General features: G+C 41.4%; 1 protein-coding gene across 2 annotated transcripts in view; it reads left to right on the plus strand.

Moving 5' to 3' along the window:
* Positions 1-362: 362 nt before the first annotated feature.
* The window catches only part of ICA1 (islet cell autoantigen 1), a 67,218-nt gene continuing 46,545 nt past the window's right edge, over positions 363-21,035 (plus strand). Inside the window, exons 1-6 of one of the 2 annotated variants that reach the window (XM_074151095.1) lie at positions 363-517; positions 11,181-11,227; positions 12,646-12,683; positions 15,078-15,249; positions 17,633-17,705; positions 19,543-19,666. In XM_074151095.1, coding sequence (XP_074007196.1) covers positions 12,667-12,683; positions 15,078-15,249; positions 17,633-17,705; positions 19,543-19,666 — 386 coding nt within the window. In that variant the 5' untranslated portion in view covers positions 363-517; positions 11,181-11,227; positions 12,646-12,666. The remainder of the gene's footprint in view (positions 518-11,180; positions 11,228-12,645; positions 12,684-15,077; positions 15,250-17,632; positions 17,706-19,542; positions 19,667-21,035) is intronic. The other variant, XM_074151094.1, reaches the window with a different exon arrangement.

The raw sequence follows: 21,035 nt of genomic DNA on the forward strand, positions 1-21,035 counted from the left end.
GCAGGGCCTTTTTTTTTTCCTCCAGGTTTCCACTTCCTCGGTGACACCTGCCTACCTACGGCGGCCAAATCGCTTTAATAGTTCCTGGAGGTTCCTGGTGGGGACACCCAGGCTGGGGCTGAGGAGATGGGCCTGGGGTTTTGGTGGAGGCGGCGAGACGAGCGCCGGCAGGGCCCCAAACCGGGTGGGACGCGACACTTTCCCGCCGCTTTCCCCTCAGGCCTCTCTCACAGGGCGGCCGGGGAAGGAGGAGGGAGAGGAGGAAGCCGAGGACAAGGCGCGTCAGGAAGCCGCCGGCCCCGGTGGCCGCGGACCTGCCGGCCGCCGCCCTCCCGCCTCGGGGGCTGGGCTGAGGCGGGCGGTGGCGGCGGCGACTCCGCCCCGCTGCGGGGGCCGCCCGCGCCGGTAGAGGCGGCTCCGTTCGCCGCTGTGACGCCGCCGGCGCTGGAACACCTGGAGGGGCGGCGGCGCCTCCGGCTCCGGCTCGGCCCTCCCTTCCCCTTCGACCGCGGGCAAGGTGAGTGCGGGGTAAGCGGGGAGCCGCCGGGCTCCGTGTCGGAGCCTGCCGGGGAAAACGGGTTCCGGCGGCATCCGCTGCGGCCGGTGTCGGGCAACCCCGGGTGGGCGCCGCCTCCCCCGCGGGCTGCCCGCCCGCCCGGCGCTGGCGGGGGGAAGGAGGCGGCGCGGCGGCCGGGCCTGGGGCGCTGGTGGCCCTGTCAGGGCTTGGCGGCGGGTGTAGCCGGGGCCGGACCTGCCCGGAGGTGAATTTTCCGAGGCACAAGATGGCATCTACCCCCTCCTTTTTTTTTTTTTTTTTTTTTTGCCTGGTGGTGTCATTCCCTTCCCTTCCTCCCGCCGCGCGTGCGGTTATCTCGCCATGATTATTGTATTTATCCCTTTCTGCCTCCCTGCCTGCCGTACATCCTCTCTGGCTCGCTGCCCGCTGGAAGCGGGGAGGATGGGGAGGGAAACGGCCGGTTCTCCTCAGGGGTTCCGGCTCCGGGCTGAGGCGAGTCCCGGGGCTCCGGGGCGGCGGCGACGGCCCTTATTTTCACCTGGGTTAAGAGGGGTTTGGGGGGGCTTCCTGAGGTAACATAACGTCAGGTATCAAACCAGGCACCCAGGTATTAACAGCTGGTGAAATCGGAATTAAAAGAAGACAAAAAAAAAAAAAAAAAAAAAAAAAAACCACCCCAAACAAAAAACCACAACAAACCACCCAAACTTCCCGTGTAAAGCTTGTATTTTGCAGAAGGCTGATCTGGATAATCAGATTTGACCTGCCTCCATCCACCTAATGATGTTTGTCTCTTCTAGTCGTTTAGAAGAAGAAGGAACGTGACTTGAAACATCGGGTCGGTTTTTAGGGAGAGGAAAGGGTGAAGGGCACTGTGCTCTCTTTTATTCCTCCATATCATTATATGCATATTCAGCACCAAATGTAAATAGGTCTCCTGTTCCACGCTGTTCTGTGTAGTGCTGATAGGCTCAAGGTCCTGCATGGACCCTCTTAAAACAGTAATTCAGTTTTCCCTCAGTTCAAATCTATAAACGTGAAGCTGAATTGGGTAATCTCAGGGGTACGTCCTTTCACCCTCTGCCCCCAGGTTACATCGCGTGGATACTTTGGAAGCTTGGAGTGGTTCTTCTGTTTGGTTGTTTTGTAATGTTTTGCCCTTGCCTGCAAGCCTTGCTGTAAACCAAGGTGACTGTTTATTTCCAGGAAACACCTGTTTGTTGGTATATTTTATTTCCCTCGTGTTTCATTCTGTTATCCTCTTTCTTTCAGTTTCTGGATGGATTTTTATCTAATTTGAGTCTCAGAAAGCAGCTGTGGCTCTTGTTCCAGAGCAGACTTACTGGAAATAAACCGTTCTCATGTTTTGGTCTAGCAAGGGTGGTGTTGTAAGGAAAAAACCATGTTTGATCACTTTCCCAAAGTGCTGAGCAGAGAGAAGGGCAGGCTGGGTTTTGGAGTCTGCAGTGCAGGCTGCATTTGGGTATGGTTTTCCATCTTATTTTTCTGGTAATTGGCTCTTTTTCCACTTTGTCTGCCCAGGGTTCCCAAGGAGTGAATGGAAGTATGACTTGACAGTGCTAATCTGCCTGGCACTGATCTAGGAGTTGCAGTACTTAGCACGAAGTCCAGGAACATCTCATTTAGACATTAGAAATTTTTTTGTACTGCTTTTTGGATGGGGTAACCTATTGGTTTGAACTGAGTAACTTTATGATTTAAGGTTTATATTAATATTACTGAAGAAGGAATTTAGTGTAAAGCCACAGAGATCTTTTGTGTAGTAAACTGCTATAACTGGTATAACCAGTCACGTTTTTTCCGTGGCAAGCTCTACTGGAAGATGATGTGGCAGTTAAATGCTGTGAAACCTTGGTCTGAAAGAGTTTCTGAAGTTTCTTTACTGTCAAAACTTCACAGGTGAAACATTGTTATTTCCAGAAAGGTTCAAACAACAGTGTACTCAAAAGTTAGATGCTGGTAACTGGAATTTGCCGCCTTCTCAATTAAAAAATAAAGTTCATTTTAGATAATGGTGGTTTCTTCCATTGTGTTTGTGGGAGTTGATTCAAATATGCATATTACCAAAGGTTTGCAGGTTCAAGAGGACTAGTCATGACTTTATGGAAGGGGGAAGTTTTCTTGAACGTTTTTCTTTCACAAGGTTATATTACTGGGATGTGGAAGGAATCCCATAGTGCAAAGTAAATTTCCTGTTGAACCCTACTACAGGGTTGGGTTTTTTCCCCTTAGTAGAGTTTCAAGCCCACCCATCTTGCCTGTTCTTATCTGTTATCCATAGTCTTCAGGGCTGCTAAATTGTTCTGATGAATTCCCAAGTAACCTTTTCTGGAAGAAATGAATAATAACAGCTCTTTTAACTCTTAAACTAGTGTTGAAAGCCGTTGGTATGAGCTGGCAGAAAAAAAGGTGCCAATATCGCAGCTAAATTAAAAGTCAAGAAATGTCCTCAAAGATTCTGTTTTAATGCTTTTTTTCAAAATCTCCTCCAACAGCGTTGCTCTGAAGTAGTTGATTCTTTAAGATGTTTTGCCATTTCTCAGCCATAAAATCACTCTAAAGACAAAATTATGCCACATGATGTGGAAGCATTGAAAATACGAAAGCCTGGAGAGTGAAGAATGTTAAACAAAGACCCAAGTAGTCAGGAACTGTAGAAACATTTGACCTTTTACGTGTTGCTGGGAATAATAGTCTCACCATAGGTTTTTCCTGTGGCTATTGTTAGCCATGGCAAACCCTGGGGCATTTTGACCAGTTGTGCAATCACTTACGTCAGCCTCGGGAACTGTCTGTTCTGAGTCACTGAAACAGTGCTCACTCGGGTCTGTCTTGTGAGTAGCTCCGTAGGGACCACAGCCACTCTAGGACCAGGCGGCTGCTGTGCCAGGAGCTGAGAAAAGTCATGTAAAAGCTGAGCAGACTGTGCATCTCTCAAGAATATACGGCCTCTATTGATTGTGGTGGTTACTCAAAAGAAGATCACCCTGTATTGTTGCTGCTGTGCATGCTGAAACTGTTTTGTTAATCAAATCTCTTATCCATGGATGTGAAATGATCTCCTGAGGGAATTTAGTGAAAATTATTTTCCCCCTTGTTCCCTCCCCCTGCATTGTTTCCCCTTGGGTGTAATAGTGTTGCTTCCTGGCTTCTGCATGGATGGAAAGGGAGGAGGGAGGCGGAAACTTGAGAGCGTTGACTGCGTCAGCAAACGGGGAATCTAAATGATAGAGCCATTAGTTTGAACTTCTAAAACCGTATTTGTTCGTATTTATTATAGTATACACATGAAAAGAGTTTCATGATTTTTTTTGTATATCCGCTGCTTTTCTCATAGGTTCTACAAAGGGAAGGTTTCCTAAGATGAAGACTCTAGGCTGATTATGTGTAGAATGTGTCACAAAAACCATCTTCATATTGTCTTTTATAATCTATGCACAGCAGGTGCTCCATATGGCATTTTCTTTAATAGTATTTGGCTACTAAGTTTAAAGATACTGTTTTTCAAACTAAGAGAACAAATGTGTGTTACAGAACAATTTGGTAGTCATTTCAGAGAAATGAAGCAAGTCTGCATTTAGAATGAGATTAAACACTGGATTGTGTATATCCCCAGCTTTGCTCATTTGCAGAATGAGGTTAGACCTGCCACTCAACGATTTGTATTCAAATTATTATTCCATAAAATGCACATAGTGCTTAGGATACTTACCTGGTTCTTTTCAAAGGACATTCGCTCAGTGTTCTTCACAAATACAAGTGGAAAGCTAGTAGTCAAGTAAAAGATGTTACATAAAGGCAAACTGCAGCTATGTGCTATTCTTACGTTATTTCACAATAAGCACCTGAAAAATTGGTATAATCTGAAAAGGGAATTTAAAGTTAATTCTATGTGTAATTAAATATTTGTGTCTTTGTGTAAATGATGAAGCTTTGCATGCAAGTCAACTTATCTAGAAAGGGTTATTGTTTGCTTGTCAGTCTTCCAACTGCAAGTCTGCTAGCGTTTACTTGAAATATTTTGCTCTGAGACTGCATGTACTATGTTGTGACTCCATGTGCCATTCTTATCAGTGCTTTTGAGATAAACCACTGGTTTTAGGAGTTTCTCATTCTACTGTTAAAAAACTTTAAAAAACCACCTCGCCAAGTGTCATTTCAATGCATGTTACACTCTAGAAAGAAGGAGGTCACTTTATGCCTGTAAGTTTGACTTGAAAGTCTTTGGAATAGTATTAGTATGTAGTACCTAATAGACACAAAGTTGTTTTTTAGAGAGGAATACTAACAGTTGATTTGGTCCTTGCACTTTGTGGGAGCAAAAACAGGTTTTAAAAAACATGGTGAGAGAGTGCCAATATTTCCATTTTCTCACGTTGGCTAAAACTTACCGCTTAAGTACTGAAAACCCGTGCAGTTCAGATGAATTGATACTCGTAAGTTCTAGGTGTGAGCGATACATTTCTGATGTGCCAATTTGCGCTGTTTATCTTCCTCTGTCTTCTATTAACTTGTACAGATCAGAGTTGGGAATAGAAAAATAAGACTAAATGATAGCGTAAGAAACGACCCTGGATATCATCCTCTCTAGACTACACCAGGAAATTAGGAAGAATAATTTTGTGTGCTAATTGTGTACTCTGAAACATTAGAAGCATGATAATTGGTTTTGGAATAAAGTAACTCTTAACAGTACTCTCTGCAGTAGCTATCAGTCATCTGCCCTGCATGGAGAGTATTAAAAGTCAGTGTGAAATTTGATGAAAGACTGGTCATTATATACTTAATGTCAATAGTATTACTCATTTTCCTGGATGTCCTCTTTGCAGCCAGGTGCCTCGGTAGTGCTACGAAATGACAGAAAGAAGACAAAACATCCAGATTTCTTCATACTTTGTGCGTGGTTTATAACGGTGCAAACCTTAGTCATTTAAGATACCTACTGGTACTACTGCGGTTTTGTCTCCACACAATTTACTGGCTTGAAAAAGAAGGGAAAGAGAGTGTTATATTGGCTCCAACTCCTTCCTTGGAAAACAGATTCAGATTTCGCTGATACTTGTGCTGTTTTCAGGACATGATTGGGGTTTTTCTGTGTGTTGAGTTTTGTTTCTAATATTTCTTTTCAGTTTTTTGAAGCTGTGAAAATCATGGAATCATGGAATGGTTTGAGTTGGAAGGGACCTTAAAGATCATTGAGTTCTAACACCTCTGCCCTGGGCAGGGACACCTCCCACCAGACCAGGGTGCTCCAAGCCCCGTCCAACCTGGCCTTGAACCCCTCCAGGGATGGGGCAGCCACAGCTTCTCTGGGCAACTGGGCCAGGCTCTCACCACCCTCACAGCAAAGAATTTTCCAATATCTGATCCGAATCTCCCCTCTTTCAGTGTCAAACCCTTCCCCCTCGTCCTATGGCTCCACTCCCTGATCAAGAGTCCCTCCTCATCTCTCCTGTAGCCCCTTTAGGGACTGGAAGGGGCTCTAAGGTCTCCCTGAAGCTTTCTCTTTTCCAGGCTGAACACCCCCAACTCTCTCAGCCTGAATCAAGACAAATGAATAAATGGAATAAATGAACTTTTTGCTGGGGTGTCTCATAAACTCTGATAGAGAAGAGAAAGAAGTGGAAGAAATTGTGTATAGAAAAGTTTGTCCCAGAAGTGCTTCCAGTGAAAGCGAAAATTGGTTCCAGTGGGCTTACGGGATGTGTCTGTCCCCTAAGCACAATGTGTTACTCAGTGTGCTGATCTATCTTTTTTTCCCAGTAATTCAACAGACCACTATGAAATCCCAGTTCTTACTGCATGATTTAGTCATGTAGTTCAGGCGTTTCATGTAGAAGCCATAATTTCTGTGTGCTCAGAGGACAGTGGTGAGGTTCTGGTTCAGGTGCTCAGAGTCACTCTGTGGAGGTTGGTTCTATTCACAGGGGCTTAGTTTTGAGAGGCTTGTAATGTAATTTAGGCACCACAGTTAGATAGTTGGGGTCAAACAGCATGAATTTCCTTCCCCCTCAGCACCTGACAGGTGTATGAAAATAGCAGGAGTCCCTCTCCCTATAACAAATGCCATTTCCCCCATGCTTCTTTTAAGAATGTATGAAACTCCTTTCTAGGTGTCAACTCCTGACATAGCTTGAAAGAGTAATAATTCTGTTGATGCAACTTCTCCCTTATAAGATTGCAATATTTCTTTTGAGGAGATGTGGATAACCTGGAAGATAGAGATTTCCCAAGACAAGAAATGAAGCCGTGGATCTGTCTGAGATAAATCCATAGATGAACTGCCATAGTGGAAAGAAGGAACTGCTAATGCAGCACTTGCGCACCAATTCTGCAAACTTTTTGAATTAATAAACAAGTATGTCAGTGAGTAGTCTAACAGAATGAAAATACTCCTGGATTTAAAGCTAAGCATGGATGATTCCGCAGGATTAGAACATCAGTGATGTGTGTTAAGAGCTTTAGAGGAAAAATTAAATCTTGTCATTTGTCATATTTATGTAACTTAAACTCCAGATTCATTTTAGCTGAATTACAGTGGTAGCTATTCACGTGTTGAGAGTAGGAATGCTTGTAAGGTATAATCTTGATGCTGAATGCCTATATAGACCTAGACTTCAGGTTTTCACTCTTTTCCTGCATTGACAATTACAGAATCACAGAATGATATAGGATTGGAAGGGACCTCTAGAGATCATCTAGTCCAACCCCCTGCCAAAGCAGGTCCACCCAGAGCAGGTCCTGGAGGAACGTGTCCAGGTGGGTTTGAATGTCTCCAGAGAAGGAGACTCCACCACCTCTCTGTGTAGCCTCTTCCAGGGCTCTGCCACCCTCACAGGAAAGAAGTTCCTCCTCATGTTTAGGTGGAACTTCCCACGTTCCAGTTTGTGCCCGTTCCCTCTTGTCCTGTCACTGCCCACCACTGAAAAAAGCCTGGCCGCATCCTCCTGACACCCACCTGTGAAGTATTTATAGGCGTTGATCAGTCTTCTGATCTCAGTCTTCTCTTCTCCAGACTAAACAGACCCAAGTCCCTCAGCCTTTCCTCATCAGAGAGATGTTCTTGTCCCCTCATCATCTTTGTAACCCTCTGCTGTAGCCTCTCCAGCAGTTCCCTGTCCTTCATGAACTGGGGAGCCCAGAACTGGACACAGTGCTCCAGGTGTGGCCTCACCAGGGCAGAGCAGAGGGGGAGGATGACCTCCCTCCACCTGCTGGTCACACTCTTCCTGATGCCTCCCAGGATGCCATTGGCCTTCTTGGCCACAAGGGCACATTGCTGGCCCATGGGCAACTTTTTGTCCACCAGGACCCCCAGGTCTTCTTCCTCAGAGCTGCTCTCCAGCAGGTCAGCCCCCAACCTGTACTGGTGCAGGGGATTATTCATCCCTAGGTGCAGATAATTTGGATCAAGAGGCTGCTTGATTCTCTTTCCCTCGGAAAAGGCAAAGTGGAATGTGGTTTGAAGCTCCTGACTCATTGGGTCTGCGTATTTGTGGACAGACTAGAGAAGATGTAACTGTGCCCTGTCTAATCTTCATCCTGCAGTGGGGCTACTTCTTGCTGTGGAGGCCCCATTTACTTGAATCAGCCTCATCCCAGCTTCCAGGGAGCAGAGTGGGGGGGACAGGTTGTCAGCCAAGAGCTGTTGGAGGGGCACAGATGGCATTGATTCCCTCACCTCAGCACATTTTCTTCCCTTCAGAGTATTTTACATAAATGAAACTATCACTCTTAACTGTTACAGATAGCAGTCCTTAAAATTCTTCTTATTTTTTGTTGCTTAGTACCAATCTACTATTACTGTATTAAAAGTTTCTTGGAAGAGCGTTCATTTTAATAAAACTGTTCTATTAAGTAAATCAAATGCAATGTATAATTCTACCGTATTTGAAGTGAAAAGTTGCACGGTGTTTAAGGTGCAGAATCTGCTGGGATTTGAAGGATCTCAGAATGTGTTAGGTGCTTTGAAAGGGTAGTAAAGTGGGAGGACAGTGCTATTGGTGAAAGTGTAGACTCTTCTGTGCCTTTTTTGATGAACACCACTTTCACATGAGGCTGCTGAATTCTGCTCCGCCTCGTTCAGTTCCCTTTCCTCATTTCTGGATGCATCTTGGAAGAAGGTAGTGTTCAATCTACTGCCTTCCTACATAACTATGGCCGCTCATCTCTGGATGTTAATTTTGACCTGTAGATGAGCATTTGTAACATTTTTGCAAGGGTTTCAGCTCATTTCTTGGCTCTGAGAAGCTGTGATTAGATCAACGGTTCGTTTTAGCTACAGTCTTCACAGTTAAAAAGATTCCTGTTTGCTGCCTGGTTGCTTCCTGCTTTCTACTATGGGATCAGTGGGATAAACTATTAAGAGCTGTGTAACCAATGCTCAGCAAAGGACAGATATTTGAATTAAAGGGGGGGGGGGGGAGTTTGCTTTTTAATTGATTTCCCCATAACCTAGGAGAGCATTAAGATCTGAATTTCACCTTCCCACATGACACTGCTTATATTTACACTCACTGGAAAAGAAAAGCTATCTGAGTAACATTGATACACAGAATTGTCATTATTTAGCTGTTGGAGAGAAGGCACTTATAAGAAAAAGACAGTATAACTAATCTTCAGATGCTACTTGTATAAAGGTGATCAGCTCATGGGAAAGCTGCAACAAAGTATAATAAAGCTAAAAAAATAGAAGCAAGCATGTACAAATGTGTAGAGCATGAGCTGGAGGGTAAGCGGGAGTTTAAATCACTCAAAAGGCCATGATGGCACTTTCCCGTTTGCACAGAAAAATGTAGGTGGTGCATTCGAATGGTCTTGGAGAATATACAGAACCAGAGGATGTTTCCGTAGAAATAAAAATGCCATTCACTAATGAGGGTGCCCTGCCATCAAGTTTCATTCCAGCATCATGGCTAATAAAATATCTCGGTAGGAAAACAGGATAATGCAGCGTGCCAGAAGTATAATGAAGTTCAGTGGGCATTCCAGCTATTTTTTGGCTACCAGTGAAAATAACTTGTGGGTAAATAGCCTACAGCCCAGATAAACTCTCCCTAGCATATATTATATTTGCTTCTCCCTCCCACCCCCACCCACCCACCCCCCCGCCCCGTCCAGTATCCCTACCTTTTGTTAGCTAAGATAAAGGCTGTCTGTCATGGAGATCACAAGTGTCGTGTAACTCCTTATCATCAAAGGTAATGGAAACTTTCTGATACAAATGCTTTCTGATGGGGTGGTAAATGCTATTTTTTTAAATCAGTGTCAGCATAATATTATTTCTTTAAACTTTTTTTTTTTTAAGTCTTAATACACTGGTAAGAAAAAAAGGAACGTAAAGTCCCTTACATCAGCTCCTTGTGGCAAATTAAGCTTGCTTTTATATATAAAACTGTATGGTAACATAGGTTAATTTAAAGTTTATCTCCAGTGTTTAGGGAAGGTATTGGTGTATTCGAGTTAGTGTCATCTGCTTCCAATGTAACTCTCTTGTTAGTTCTCTTCGGGACATCAATGTCTTTTTCTTTGACAGTGTAACAGAGTTCAAAACCTGAAGTAGTCAAAGGCTTTGTGCTCATCTTGGTCTCTCTCTGCAGCCTCAGGGCCAGTGTTTCACAACTGTAGGGATTCTTTGCTACATGGTTATGGAGTGCTCCTTTTAATTCCTTGGTAGTTCCCTGGGCTGTTCCCGGTCCCCTTTTTTTTAGCATCTCTCACTTTTTGTCGTTAAACTTAGGACTTTGGGATATTTTTATAAAATCTCCCCACTTTCAGCTATCCCAGATGCTTTCAATAATGTCCTTTGTTACAGTTGAACCAATAACTTAACCCTTTTTGGTTCCTGGACTTGGACTAGACAGTAACAACACGAAGTTAGAGATTATAAAAATAATGGCCCTGTTAAATGACTTCAGGAACAGTCTCTGTTGTACATGTAGCAGTATCTGAAGAATGAAAACTCTTAATGTTAAAAGTTTTGGCTATGAATGAAAATAATATGACTAAAAGCTGAAAATATTGTAAATAACTCTTAGAAAATGTTTTTTTTTGTTGTTGTTGGTTGGGGTTTTTGGGTGGTTTTTTTTTTTTTTTGTGTAGCTACAGTGGTCGTGGTGCAATGTTCTTCTGCTGTCCATTTACACCATTCTTGTGGAAAGTCCTCTGTATTAAACCCATGGTAGCAGCAAACCTGCCGCTCTCCAATCTCATCTTCTTTTACATTGTACAAATTTTCACAGAATCACAGAAATCGGAAGGGAGCTCTGGAAATTTCATAGTCCAGCCTCCTGCTCAGTCAGGCCCAGTTAGAGCTGGTTGCTTGGAGCCATGTCCAGTTTGTTCCAGTGCTTGACCATTCTCATGGTGAAAATTTTCCTGCATATATTAAGTTGGAATTTCACGTGTTCTTGCTTGTGTTCGTGTGATACAGTTCTCATTTTGAACTCAAAAATCCCCACAAATATCTTAAGGGCAAAGGGGTGCTCTGCAGTACTTAGAGGAGTATAACTGGGAGGATCCCAGAGTCAAAATATAAGGTCAGATGTTTAGGAAGAAAGAGCGTGCGCTGTGCTTGTAAATGAGAACTTTCACCATGACCCTGATACATATTTCTTTTTTTTCTTTTTTTTTTCCTTTTTAGGGACACTGGTTTCCAGGAGAGTCAGGTGGACGTGTACAGCATATAAGGTGAGTGCCTGAGACCTGTTCCCCGTGCTGGTCAGTTACACTTTGTTCCATGTAATATGCCTGTTATTCCCATCTTTAAAGACTGTTCTTTGCATCCTGTCAAACCGAGCGTGCTGCTGAATAACTGAGTCATAGATGTGTATACAAGCTAAATCCTGTGTTCTTATCTCACTCACACACCCAAAGTTGACTTAAGGAGGACCGGTATTAAAACAGTGAAGTCAAGCATAAAGGTGTTAGAAAACCAGAGTTAATTCTGCTTGTGCCTTATGGCTCTAGAAACTACAGAGAACCAGTGGCTGATTCTCTCCATTCTGAATATTGTCTGACTTGGTGGTGCTGTAACACAATCTGAAACAGTTCTTCCTCTTTGGTTTTTTTTTGTCTGTTGGGCTTTACATTTAAACTCTGCTTTGAAGACGGGGTTATGAATTTTCTCACGGTCTCTCCTGCAGTGCTTATAAGCACTTCACAAAAATTACAGTGTGGGAAAATTTCCTGCTCTGATAGAATCTTGCAGCATCTCCTGGAACTTTGGCATGAGGTTTCACAGGTACTGACAATAGAGAGGTTAGAATCGGAAATCTGGGATTTGGCTCTGTTGGGCTCCAAATGGAAGCAGGAAGCGCTCGGCTTGTTTGCGTTACCTGATTCAGGTTCCTGCAATCTGTTCCAGTCCCTTTGCTGCTCCAGTGCTCATCATACTGTCTGTCAGCAGCACCGTGCTAAATGTTTCCAGTGTCACGCCTTTCCCTTGCAGCCCCTTTTCTCTCTCACCCAGATTAGTGCCAAAGTTCAGTTCCAGCGCCATTACCTTTCTAGTGGCTTTTTCCGTTACTGTTTTCTCAGTCAATCTGCTTTATTTCTTAAAGCAACCTGTTGGTGTTTTCCTTCTGTGCCTGCTCTTACCAAAGGCCATTTCCCGGCAGCACCATCTGACCAGCTGGGGCTTAAATTTCCCATCCATGGCTCAAGATGGGATGTACCTAATATTTTTAAACAACAGATCAGTGGTACATGGGCGAAAAAAGTAGCTGAACTGTGTTGTGGCTAAAACTTTGGGGAAGAAAACCTGACTGAGGAAGATGCCTGGCATGGACAACAGTGGCTTTCCTTGTCAAAAGTCACTGAGTTTATGCCAGGTAAACTTGCTTTTGCCTGGAAAACTTGCTAACGTGTAATTGGCAACATCAGTGACACCACTTAAATGTGTTTGTCGTGGATTTAAGGAGAATTGTGTGTTGCATACAGAAAGCATTTGGTCCACAGATTGAAAAGTTTTCTGTTGTAACATAGTAAACAAGATGCTACAATATAGTAATTTTCTATGTGAAAAGGTAGAGGTTTTCTAGTGTCTAGCTTTAAAATGGTGTTTTAAAGATGTTTGTATTAACTGATAGTTTCTTATTTTATTTCAGTGTCTGAAGAAAACAAGAAACATGGAAGGTCATAAGTAGTAAGTACCTTGATCATTTTTTCTTCTGAAGAGCTAATGGTGTTTGGCACATTGATTTGTCACTGCCTGAGTTTATTACACATTATGTTCTGGCATCTCGTATTTATATGAAGTCATTGGCAGACATTCGGTTTAAAAAGAATAAAAATACAAAATGAGAAACTGCCAAAGAATGGAAAAACAAGTGAATTGACTAGATGGGGAAAATAGCAGATGTTATCAATTTCCTGCTTAATGGAAAGAAGAGTATGAGTTGTCATGTTCTGAGAGGTTTATCAGTGGTTGTCAACTTCAGAATAACATACATCCTTGTTTTTGTTATATTTTCTTATTGCGTATCAAATCCTAAATATGTCCATGATTGCTTGACAAGAAATACATTTTAAAAGGTATCGACAAGTGTCTACCGGTAAAAATTGTCCACCAAATATTTTGGTAATGGGATAATAAGTCTTTTGTTATCTTAAGCGTAAACAGGAGCCAGTAAATTCTCCAAATGACACTAGAAGCTGAATTTGTCTGCAGTGGTAAAATTATATTCCTCTATTCCCGTACTTGGTTTATGAGTGTCTTATTCAGGAATCTGTATCAATCCCAGCATTTTTTTATTTTTTATTTTTGACGACTTCATATTAATAACTCATTGTTCCTACCACCATCACCCCAGAATTTCTAGTGACCTCAAGTGAGGTAGATATCAAGGCCGGTTGACATCAGCTGAATTATGGTGTTTTCTTCACTTCAGCACTGAACTCAGATACCAGTTATTTGCACAGCTGTAGCATAAGTTAAAGCACACAACCAGCCAGACAGCTGAGGTCTTTGTACTGCCTTGTGAGCAGTTTGATTTTTTTTTTTTGTTAATTATTATTTTTAAAGTAATGCTGTTTTTATTAAACTCTCATATATTCTCATAATGCAGGGGGATCTTCTTGTTATTTATTAGAGGTTGTAGATTTTGTCTTTTAAAGGTGCAGCATATATCAAGTTAATATAGGCTTTGCCTAACTGGAGAGGCTGTCTTGTTGTCAGAGTGTGTAATGGTTCGTGCAGAATTACACATGAAATGTGGTATGTTTAGCCTGTGTTGTTTATTTTGTGCTGTAGCACCAAAAAGGCTTTTATTTTTGTTTTAATGTAGTCCATAAATTAAACTCACGGAGCTAACGTTTGAGTAGAATCAAACGGGTGAATATCTTTGCTTTTAAAGTTTGGGGAAGAAGCCAAGAAGTGCAGTGTGTAAGTGCTTTTTGAATTTTGTCCTTGCTCGGTTCCAGTTTAGTTTCTTACCATCTCTTTGGTGATTAAGATGTTGTCTCCAGACTCACTGACTGAACCATGGTGTGTCTGTTAGAGCTGAGAACCTCTTGGGGCCGCGTCCCTGAGCTGTGTGTGTTATGTGAACTGAGCTAGTGGGCAGTATCCCAGGAGCGTCCCACAGTCAAGGGGTTTTTGTTGTTGTTGTTGTTGTTGTTGTTTTTTAAATAATCTCACCCTCTTTAATTTTCCTGGAGTATTTCACATAGTGAGTTTTAGCAACAGTTTACTTCTAAAGATCTGCAAAATCACTGCAGCTTTCTGTATATGGACGTAGGGGAAAGGGCATGTACTTTTGCAGAAATTAGTAGCAGAATAAGTCTTCCTGAAAGAGATCAACATTTCATTGCAAGGCTATATTTTCTATTAAACTGGCTTCATATGGTTTAAATATTGTGGAATATGGAGTTTATCTTTAGATTGCACTTTCTATTAGGTCTGCCAGAGGAATGCAGAAGCATCTGTCAGTAGAAAATAATCCTTGAAAAAAAGATTACTTGTTAGGCCCCCACAGTTGTCATGTAGTCATTGTACGAAGACGTGAGCTCTCTGTCTTGCCCACAGCATCCTCAAAAGAGATGAGTGTTCATCTCATTCTTCATTATTCAATTGTAAAAAAGGGAGGGCAAGAAGTAGTCAAATTCCATTCATAAAATGATCTTTGTGACATCCTAACACTGCTGGAATAGCATGAAAATTGCTACCTGTTTATGCAATTCTGCTAGTTCACTCAAAACTCTCCTATTAGTTATATAAAAATAAGAAGTTAATTCCATGGGCATTCCGTTCCAATCATTCCATAATGCATTGGTAAGAATTCTTTGCAGCTGATTATTTGGCAGTACTACGTGCTAAAGACACTTAAATTGAAAGCTGTGTATTATTTTCCAAAGTAGGATGGGAAATCTAATACTAATTTAATTGCTTTCTTATTAATGCATACTGAGGAAATGCTTCTTAGAATATATGTGTCTCCGTGCAAATGCAATATTCTTGATGGAAACGTATTAATCTAGCATGTGAGACTTAGTTTTTAAACATTCTTTTGAAGTTTTGTAATTCTTTTTAAAATTCTAGCAATTATCCAAGGGAATTTTATGACCAATATGCTCAAAGCCAAGAAAAATCTGTGGTTAATAAAATGCAACAGAAATACTGGAAAACAAAACAAGCCCTTATAAAAGTTACAGGAAAAAAGGAAGATGAACACGTTGTGGCTTCAGATGCAGACCTGGACGCAAAGCTAGAGGTTTGTAATGTCTATGTGATGTGTATTCTCTGTTAATTTTTAAAATGTTTTAATTTCCGTCAAGCCTCTAATGTGTGAGTACATAATATATAATAATGTATATGTATTTTTGTCATTATTTTCTTGTAATATCTTTTCCAATTTTTGACAAAAGTACCCATGTAAATGCAGGGCATATGGTGGCATTTTGTAACACAAACCCCGATGTCCCTCAAACTTTATTTGGAACCTAACATTTCTCGTATTTATTTTCAAGTTTTGGGGGCAGGTTGTTTTTTGGGGTTTTTTTGTTGTTGTTGTTGGCAGAGGGGAGCAGGAGATTGTCCTTTTTGCTTATATCAGTTTAAGATTTTTTTAAAGTAATATTCTATAGTATATAGAAAGGACATTCTTTATACAGTTATAAAATACCACATATACCAGAAAAACATGGAATGTACCAAGAAGGAGCAAGGTGCACAGTGTACTCTGGTCTCTGGAGCTTTTGTGCAGATAAGTGGGGTTTGATGTGACCAAAGAAGCTGCTGAAAGTCTGGGAAGCGTAACCAGGAGAAGGAATCCAGCTGTGTGACAAATACAGTCCTACTGTCAGTATCCTCAACCTGCTGGGAAAAATAATATTAAGGCTCTCCAAATTGAAGAGCTTGAACAACTTTTAACAGAACGCAAAAGATAGAGAACGGACTTCGGAAGTGTAAAATCCAAGTCAGTAAGTTTTATCGGTCTTGTGTTGATACATAAAGGTTTTGCCTTCCTGGTTTTCTTGCAGTTTCTTAGAAAGTTGTTGACTTGGAATTCTCAGGTTATTTCCATTTTACCTGAAATACAAGAGGCTGTTTTACAACAAATCTTCGTAGTTCTAACTATAATGATGATGATTTATAACATCCTGATTCCAGCTACGGGGTCTTCATGATGGGTTATAAACCAAGAGTATTGATGGCAACAAAGCTGGTGAGGGGTCTGGAGCACAAGTCTTGTGAGGAGAGGCTGAGGGAGCTGGGGGTGTTCAGCCTGGAGAAAAGGAGGCTGAGGGGAGACCTTCTTGCTCTCTACAACTCCCTGAAAGGAGGGTGTAGCTGGGGGGGGTTGGTCTCTTCTCCCAAGGAACAGGCGATGGGACAAGAGGAAACAGCCTCAAGTTGCTCCAGGGGAGGTTCAGATTGGAGATTAGGGAAAATTTTTACATGGAAAGGGTTATTAAGCCTTGGAATGGGCTGCCCAGGGAAGTGGTTGAGGCACCATCCCTGGAGGGATTTAAAAGACGGGTTGACATAGTGCTTAGTGACATGGTTTAGTGATGGTTTTTATCAGTTAGGTTGATGGTTGGACCACATGATCTTAAAGGTCCCTTCCAACCTTGACAATTCTGTGATTCTAATTCTATGAAAACAAGCTGGAAGGATGGAGCAGTTTTTTATAAATATATACCCGAGTTCCTCCATGCTTACTGTGTTGCGGGTTCATCAGGAAGGGTGCTTCGTTAGCTCAGGTGGGATTGGAAATAGGGAATGTCGTGTTTACCGGATAAAAAACTGTAGGCGTGTTTGCACTTGGACAACTTCTCAACTGCAGGTCACACTCTCAGTTTAAGAGACAAGACCCATGTAAATGTAAATGTTACATCTGTAAATGTACAGATGGGAAGGAAGGCAGTTACTGTGCCAGTAGTGCATTTTGCTTATATTTGTGTAATGCTTGATACAGTGGGATTTTAAGTTACAGATTGGAGGTCTTAGACAGAGTAGTAATTTCCTAGAAACAATCTCCAAAATTCATCGACTGGTTGTTTGGTTTGTTTTGTTTTGTTTTTTTTTAACTCTACCTCCTGCTGTTTTATAAATTTGGTTAGAAAACCAGAGCTATGCCAGTAAAAATTCAGTTTAAATCAGTAAGTTTCTTTGTTGGCTTAACCGTGGAAGTTTGTTCACCTAGACTTTATAGTTTTATAAATTCACGTGATGAACATGAGAGACATTTTGATAACTTTTTGCTCTGCTGTGAGTTTTTTTAGGAACAAAGACTCGTACATCTTCATATGTGTCCAAAGATAGCAATGAAAAAAACCAAACCCAACAGGAGTAGTTTGGTTAACTCGCAGCTGTTTACTATAGATCTGGTTCCAAAATTGTTTTTGCGTTTATTTTCCTTTTGTAAGTTATGATTGGTCTGTCTGTAGTTTCAGTGAACAACTTAATTGAAAGTAAAGCACAAGTGATAAGGAAAAACTACTTTCAAGCTGGAATGATTACTCATTGTTCAAGAAGAAAATAGTGATCCCTAATTGTTTCTACAAAAGATTAAGCTCGCTCTTGTATTTTAATTGTCAGTGTTTCTTGCATACGCTTACAATTTTTTTTTGTGTATTTTGTTTCAATTTCAGCTGTTCCATTCTATTCAGAGAACATGTATGGAGTTGCTGAAAGCAATTGAACTGTATCAAAAAAGGATTTGTTGTAAGTATGATCAAATACAGTCGTTAAAGCCATAAGGAGGTCTGTGTTACGGAATCAGCCAACAAGTGAAAAAGTCAAAGTGAAAATGGGGAGCTACTAGTTTCATCCTAGTCAAAGATAACATTCCTTGCAAGCAGCTAAAGGCAGGCTTGCTCATTTGCTTGAAGATCTTCTAGCTTATAAGTTTTATATTTGATATTATGTAGTGATGGGTAGCAGTAATTATGGGAGAAAGTTTGCATTTTAAGTTGTTTTTTTTCTATTAATTGCTTTGCCAGTTTAAATTCAGAAGTGTCTTGTCTTAGAAATCCTAACTCTGTTCTGAACTGTTTGTTGTTTTTTTTTTTAATCAGGGTTGACTATGAAGAATATTTGGCTTATTAATATTTTTATAATTGAGTAATCCATGCTATTATGATGAATTTGGTAATGCTGACTTTGCTGTAACAGGTGTACAGTAATTAGTGACAGTCATTAGTGAGAGTCAAGGTGGGGCCTCATTTGGGACGTTTCAAACATCAGGTTGTATTAAATGACCTCTAAAGGTTCTCTGCAATCAGTATTGTTTGATTCTTTGCTGCTGTGATTTCTGGCCTAGAAAAGAGAATCCAGCTTTGGAGACATCTTTCAATTTACTTTCTTTTGTGGAATATTATCCATATTTTCTCCAGACTTCCCTTTTTCTTTTGCCTGTCCAAAGAGAGTCAGAGATGATGTTTCAGGATCTGGAGGTAAAATTAGAGTACAGAACAGCAGTTTATTGAGTTCCAGAAGTGTTGCACGGTAGCAAATGAAATCTCTGATGCACAGATGTTCATGAAGCGTGTTCTACCAGACTGTGCCACGGGTCTGCATTGGATTTGACTGTCAGCATTCGGAAAAATGACAAGAGGACTCCAAGAGATCTGCTTTCATTATATTAGTCCGTTCTCCCTATTGGTGGTGGGAAGAAATTGGTGCTGTAGGAGACAGATGCTTTGAAAGACTAATAGATGAGGCCACGATGAAATGTTTTTGAAAGGATGAGAGATCATGAAGGCTCGTGGTCCCAGTTTGGAAGTAGCCAACAAGACAGTGTAAAAACACTTTCATTTTTCTTCGTCTTCTTATTTAAAAAAACAACCAGTTAATTTGAAATAAAAATATTTCAAATATTTGAAATATAAATTTAAAAAGTTGTTTAATTGTGTGGAATGTTAAAGTTGTAAAATAATCCTGCAAAGTAATTTGAAAATTAATGTCCTTTAAAGTGAAGTAGTAGATTTTTTCATGTGAAAAATGTCAGTTCTGTAGTCGAGCATGAGAAATGGAGAGCAAGAGAAGAGCAAGTGAACATGTTTTGGGTAGTGTAACACAGAATTAGCTTCACTGAAGGTATGCTACCAAAGGTCAGCTGAGGCAGTCCAGGTGGCAAAAAAGAATTTATAAAAAAAAAAACAACAAAGAAACCAAACCACAAAAAAACCACAAAACAAAACCCAAACCCCAAATAAATGAACTGAAAACCCCAAGACTAAAAGATACTGTAACCAAGATTGGGCCCTCTGTGTAATCTAACCAGTGTAATTCTTCTGTTCAAGAAATAGCATTTTTCTCCTGGTATCTTTCAGCACGGATGGAATTTTGTGACTCTTCTTAACTACAGCAAACTTATCAACATATGTCTCGAGTGAATCAGATCTTCTATTTAATAAATGCAGGAATTCCATGAAATTACTTATTTTTACTGTGCTGCTTGAATTTTGAGTGACTTAGCCTATTTGATGTTAGGGCAGTTTTAAAGCTGTTAGGAACCTATTCAATAACGTGTTTGACCACTCATTTATTTTTTTGTTAGTTCTGTCTCAGGAAGAAAACGAGTTGGGGAAATTTCTTCGATCGCAGGGTTCTCAGGATAAAACAAGAGCAGGAAAAATGATGCAAGCCACAGGAAAGGCCCTCTGCTTTTCGTCTCAGCAAAGGTGTGTCTGTCAGAATCACTGTCTGATTTGCAAAATACATGGGATAATGGTTGTTGATTCACTGTTGGCGTAATTCATTTTGCCATATGAAATGTGTGAGGAGCCAAATGATACGAAAGTTATTCTTGACCAAACCTGCTGTAGTATTGGCCATACTTGTGGTTTACTCTCTGTAGTTTGGCCTGATTCTGTGGGGTTTTTTTTGTCTTATGGACGTTCTGTCTCTGTGTATCTCCAGATGCCCCACCTCTGCCTGTTCAGCTCAGCAGGTCTAAAGCTGTACAGGTGCATCTGCGTGGCCTCTCTAGCAGCGGGGTGGGAAAGGAGCTGATGTCAGGTCCTTCTCCTGCTTGATGGCATTTCTCAAGCTGCAGAGAAATGCTATGTCAGGCCCGTTGCGGAGGTGGCTGGGTCCTGGGAGGGCAGGGAAGTAGGTAAGGGAATGCCTTTTTCTGGGCTGTGGAATCTCATACCTCAAATAGACAGAGGAGAAAGGAGGAGTCTGGATGCCATTTTCTGCTTTAACCTTACACCATGAAGTCCCCCAGGCGAAGATCCTAGATCCCCTCTGAGCTGAACAGTATTGGGGCTATGAAAGCTTGAAATTCACCATCATTTGCAAGGGAAAATTCTGTTCCATTATATTCTACGGATTTTCTTGGGCTGCTAATTACTGTGATGCTTTCCAGCTTTAGCTTAACAGTGCAGCTGTTTGGCTCAAAATAAAACGTCACGTACAGAGCACTGAGAATTTCATCTGTTTATCTTGGGCTAGAGTTTGGTCATTAGCACATCCAGTAACAGCCGTGAGTGGGGTCTTTAAAACACACGTAAGGCACTTTTGAGCAAAAGCCCTTATGATTCACTTCTTTCTAAAACTTAACTGTTTATAGAAATCCCACTGTATGACATCTACATAAACTGTGTTTTCCTTTGAATGACTGGGTAAGTATTTGTAGAATGAGGAAAAAATGTGTGGGGGAAAAAAAGGCACAATAAGAAGTTCACCTTTTATTATATCTCTTACTCAATGCATTTTTAAACCATCTTTTTAAATAAACTTGTATAGAAATAAACCCAATGGTTTGTCTCTGTTCTCTTGAGCCATCTTAAAGCTCGTGTTGAAGCTGGGACTGCTCTTATTTACGTTGCATGCCAATAGCTAGCTTAGTAGCTGGAGATCAAGAAGACAATCTGCTGGTTACTGGAGCTGAAATTAGAAATTCTCTTATGCCTAGGAAGTCCCCAAGTAGCACATTAAACCAGCTCTACACGGGTGTGGGACTGATTGAACCCATTCCAGTGAGGTGGCTGCTGGCATCCAAGAGGAAAGCAGAGGCAGCAGGAGAAAGCGAAGCAAAGCAAATGT

Source organism: Numenius arquata, chromosome 7 (genome assembly GCF_964106895.1).
Source record: "Numenius arquata chromosome 7, bNumArq3.hap1.1, whole genome shotgun sequence".
NCBI lineage: Eukaryota > Metazoa > Chordata > Aves > Charadriiformes > Scolopacidae > Numenius > Numenius arquata.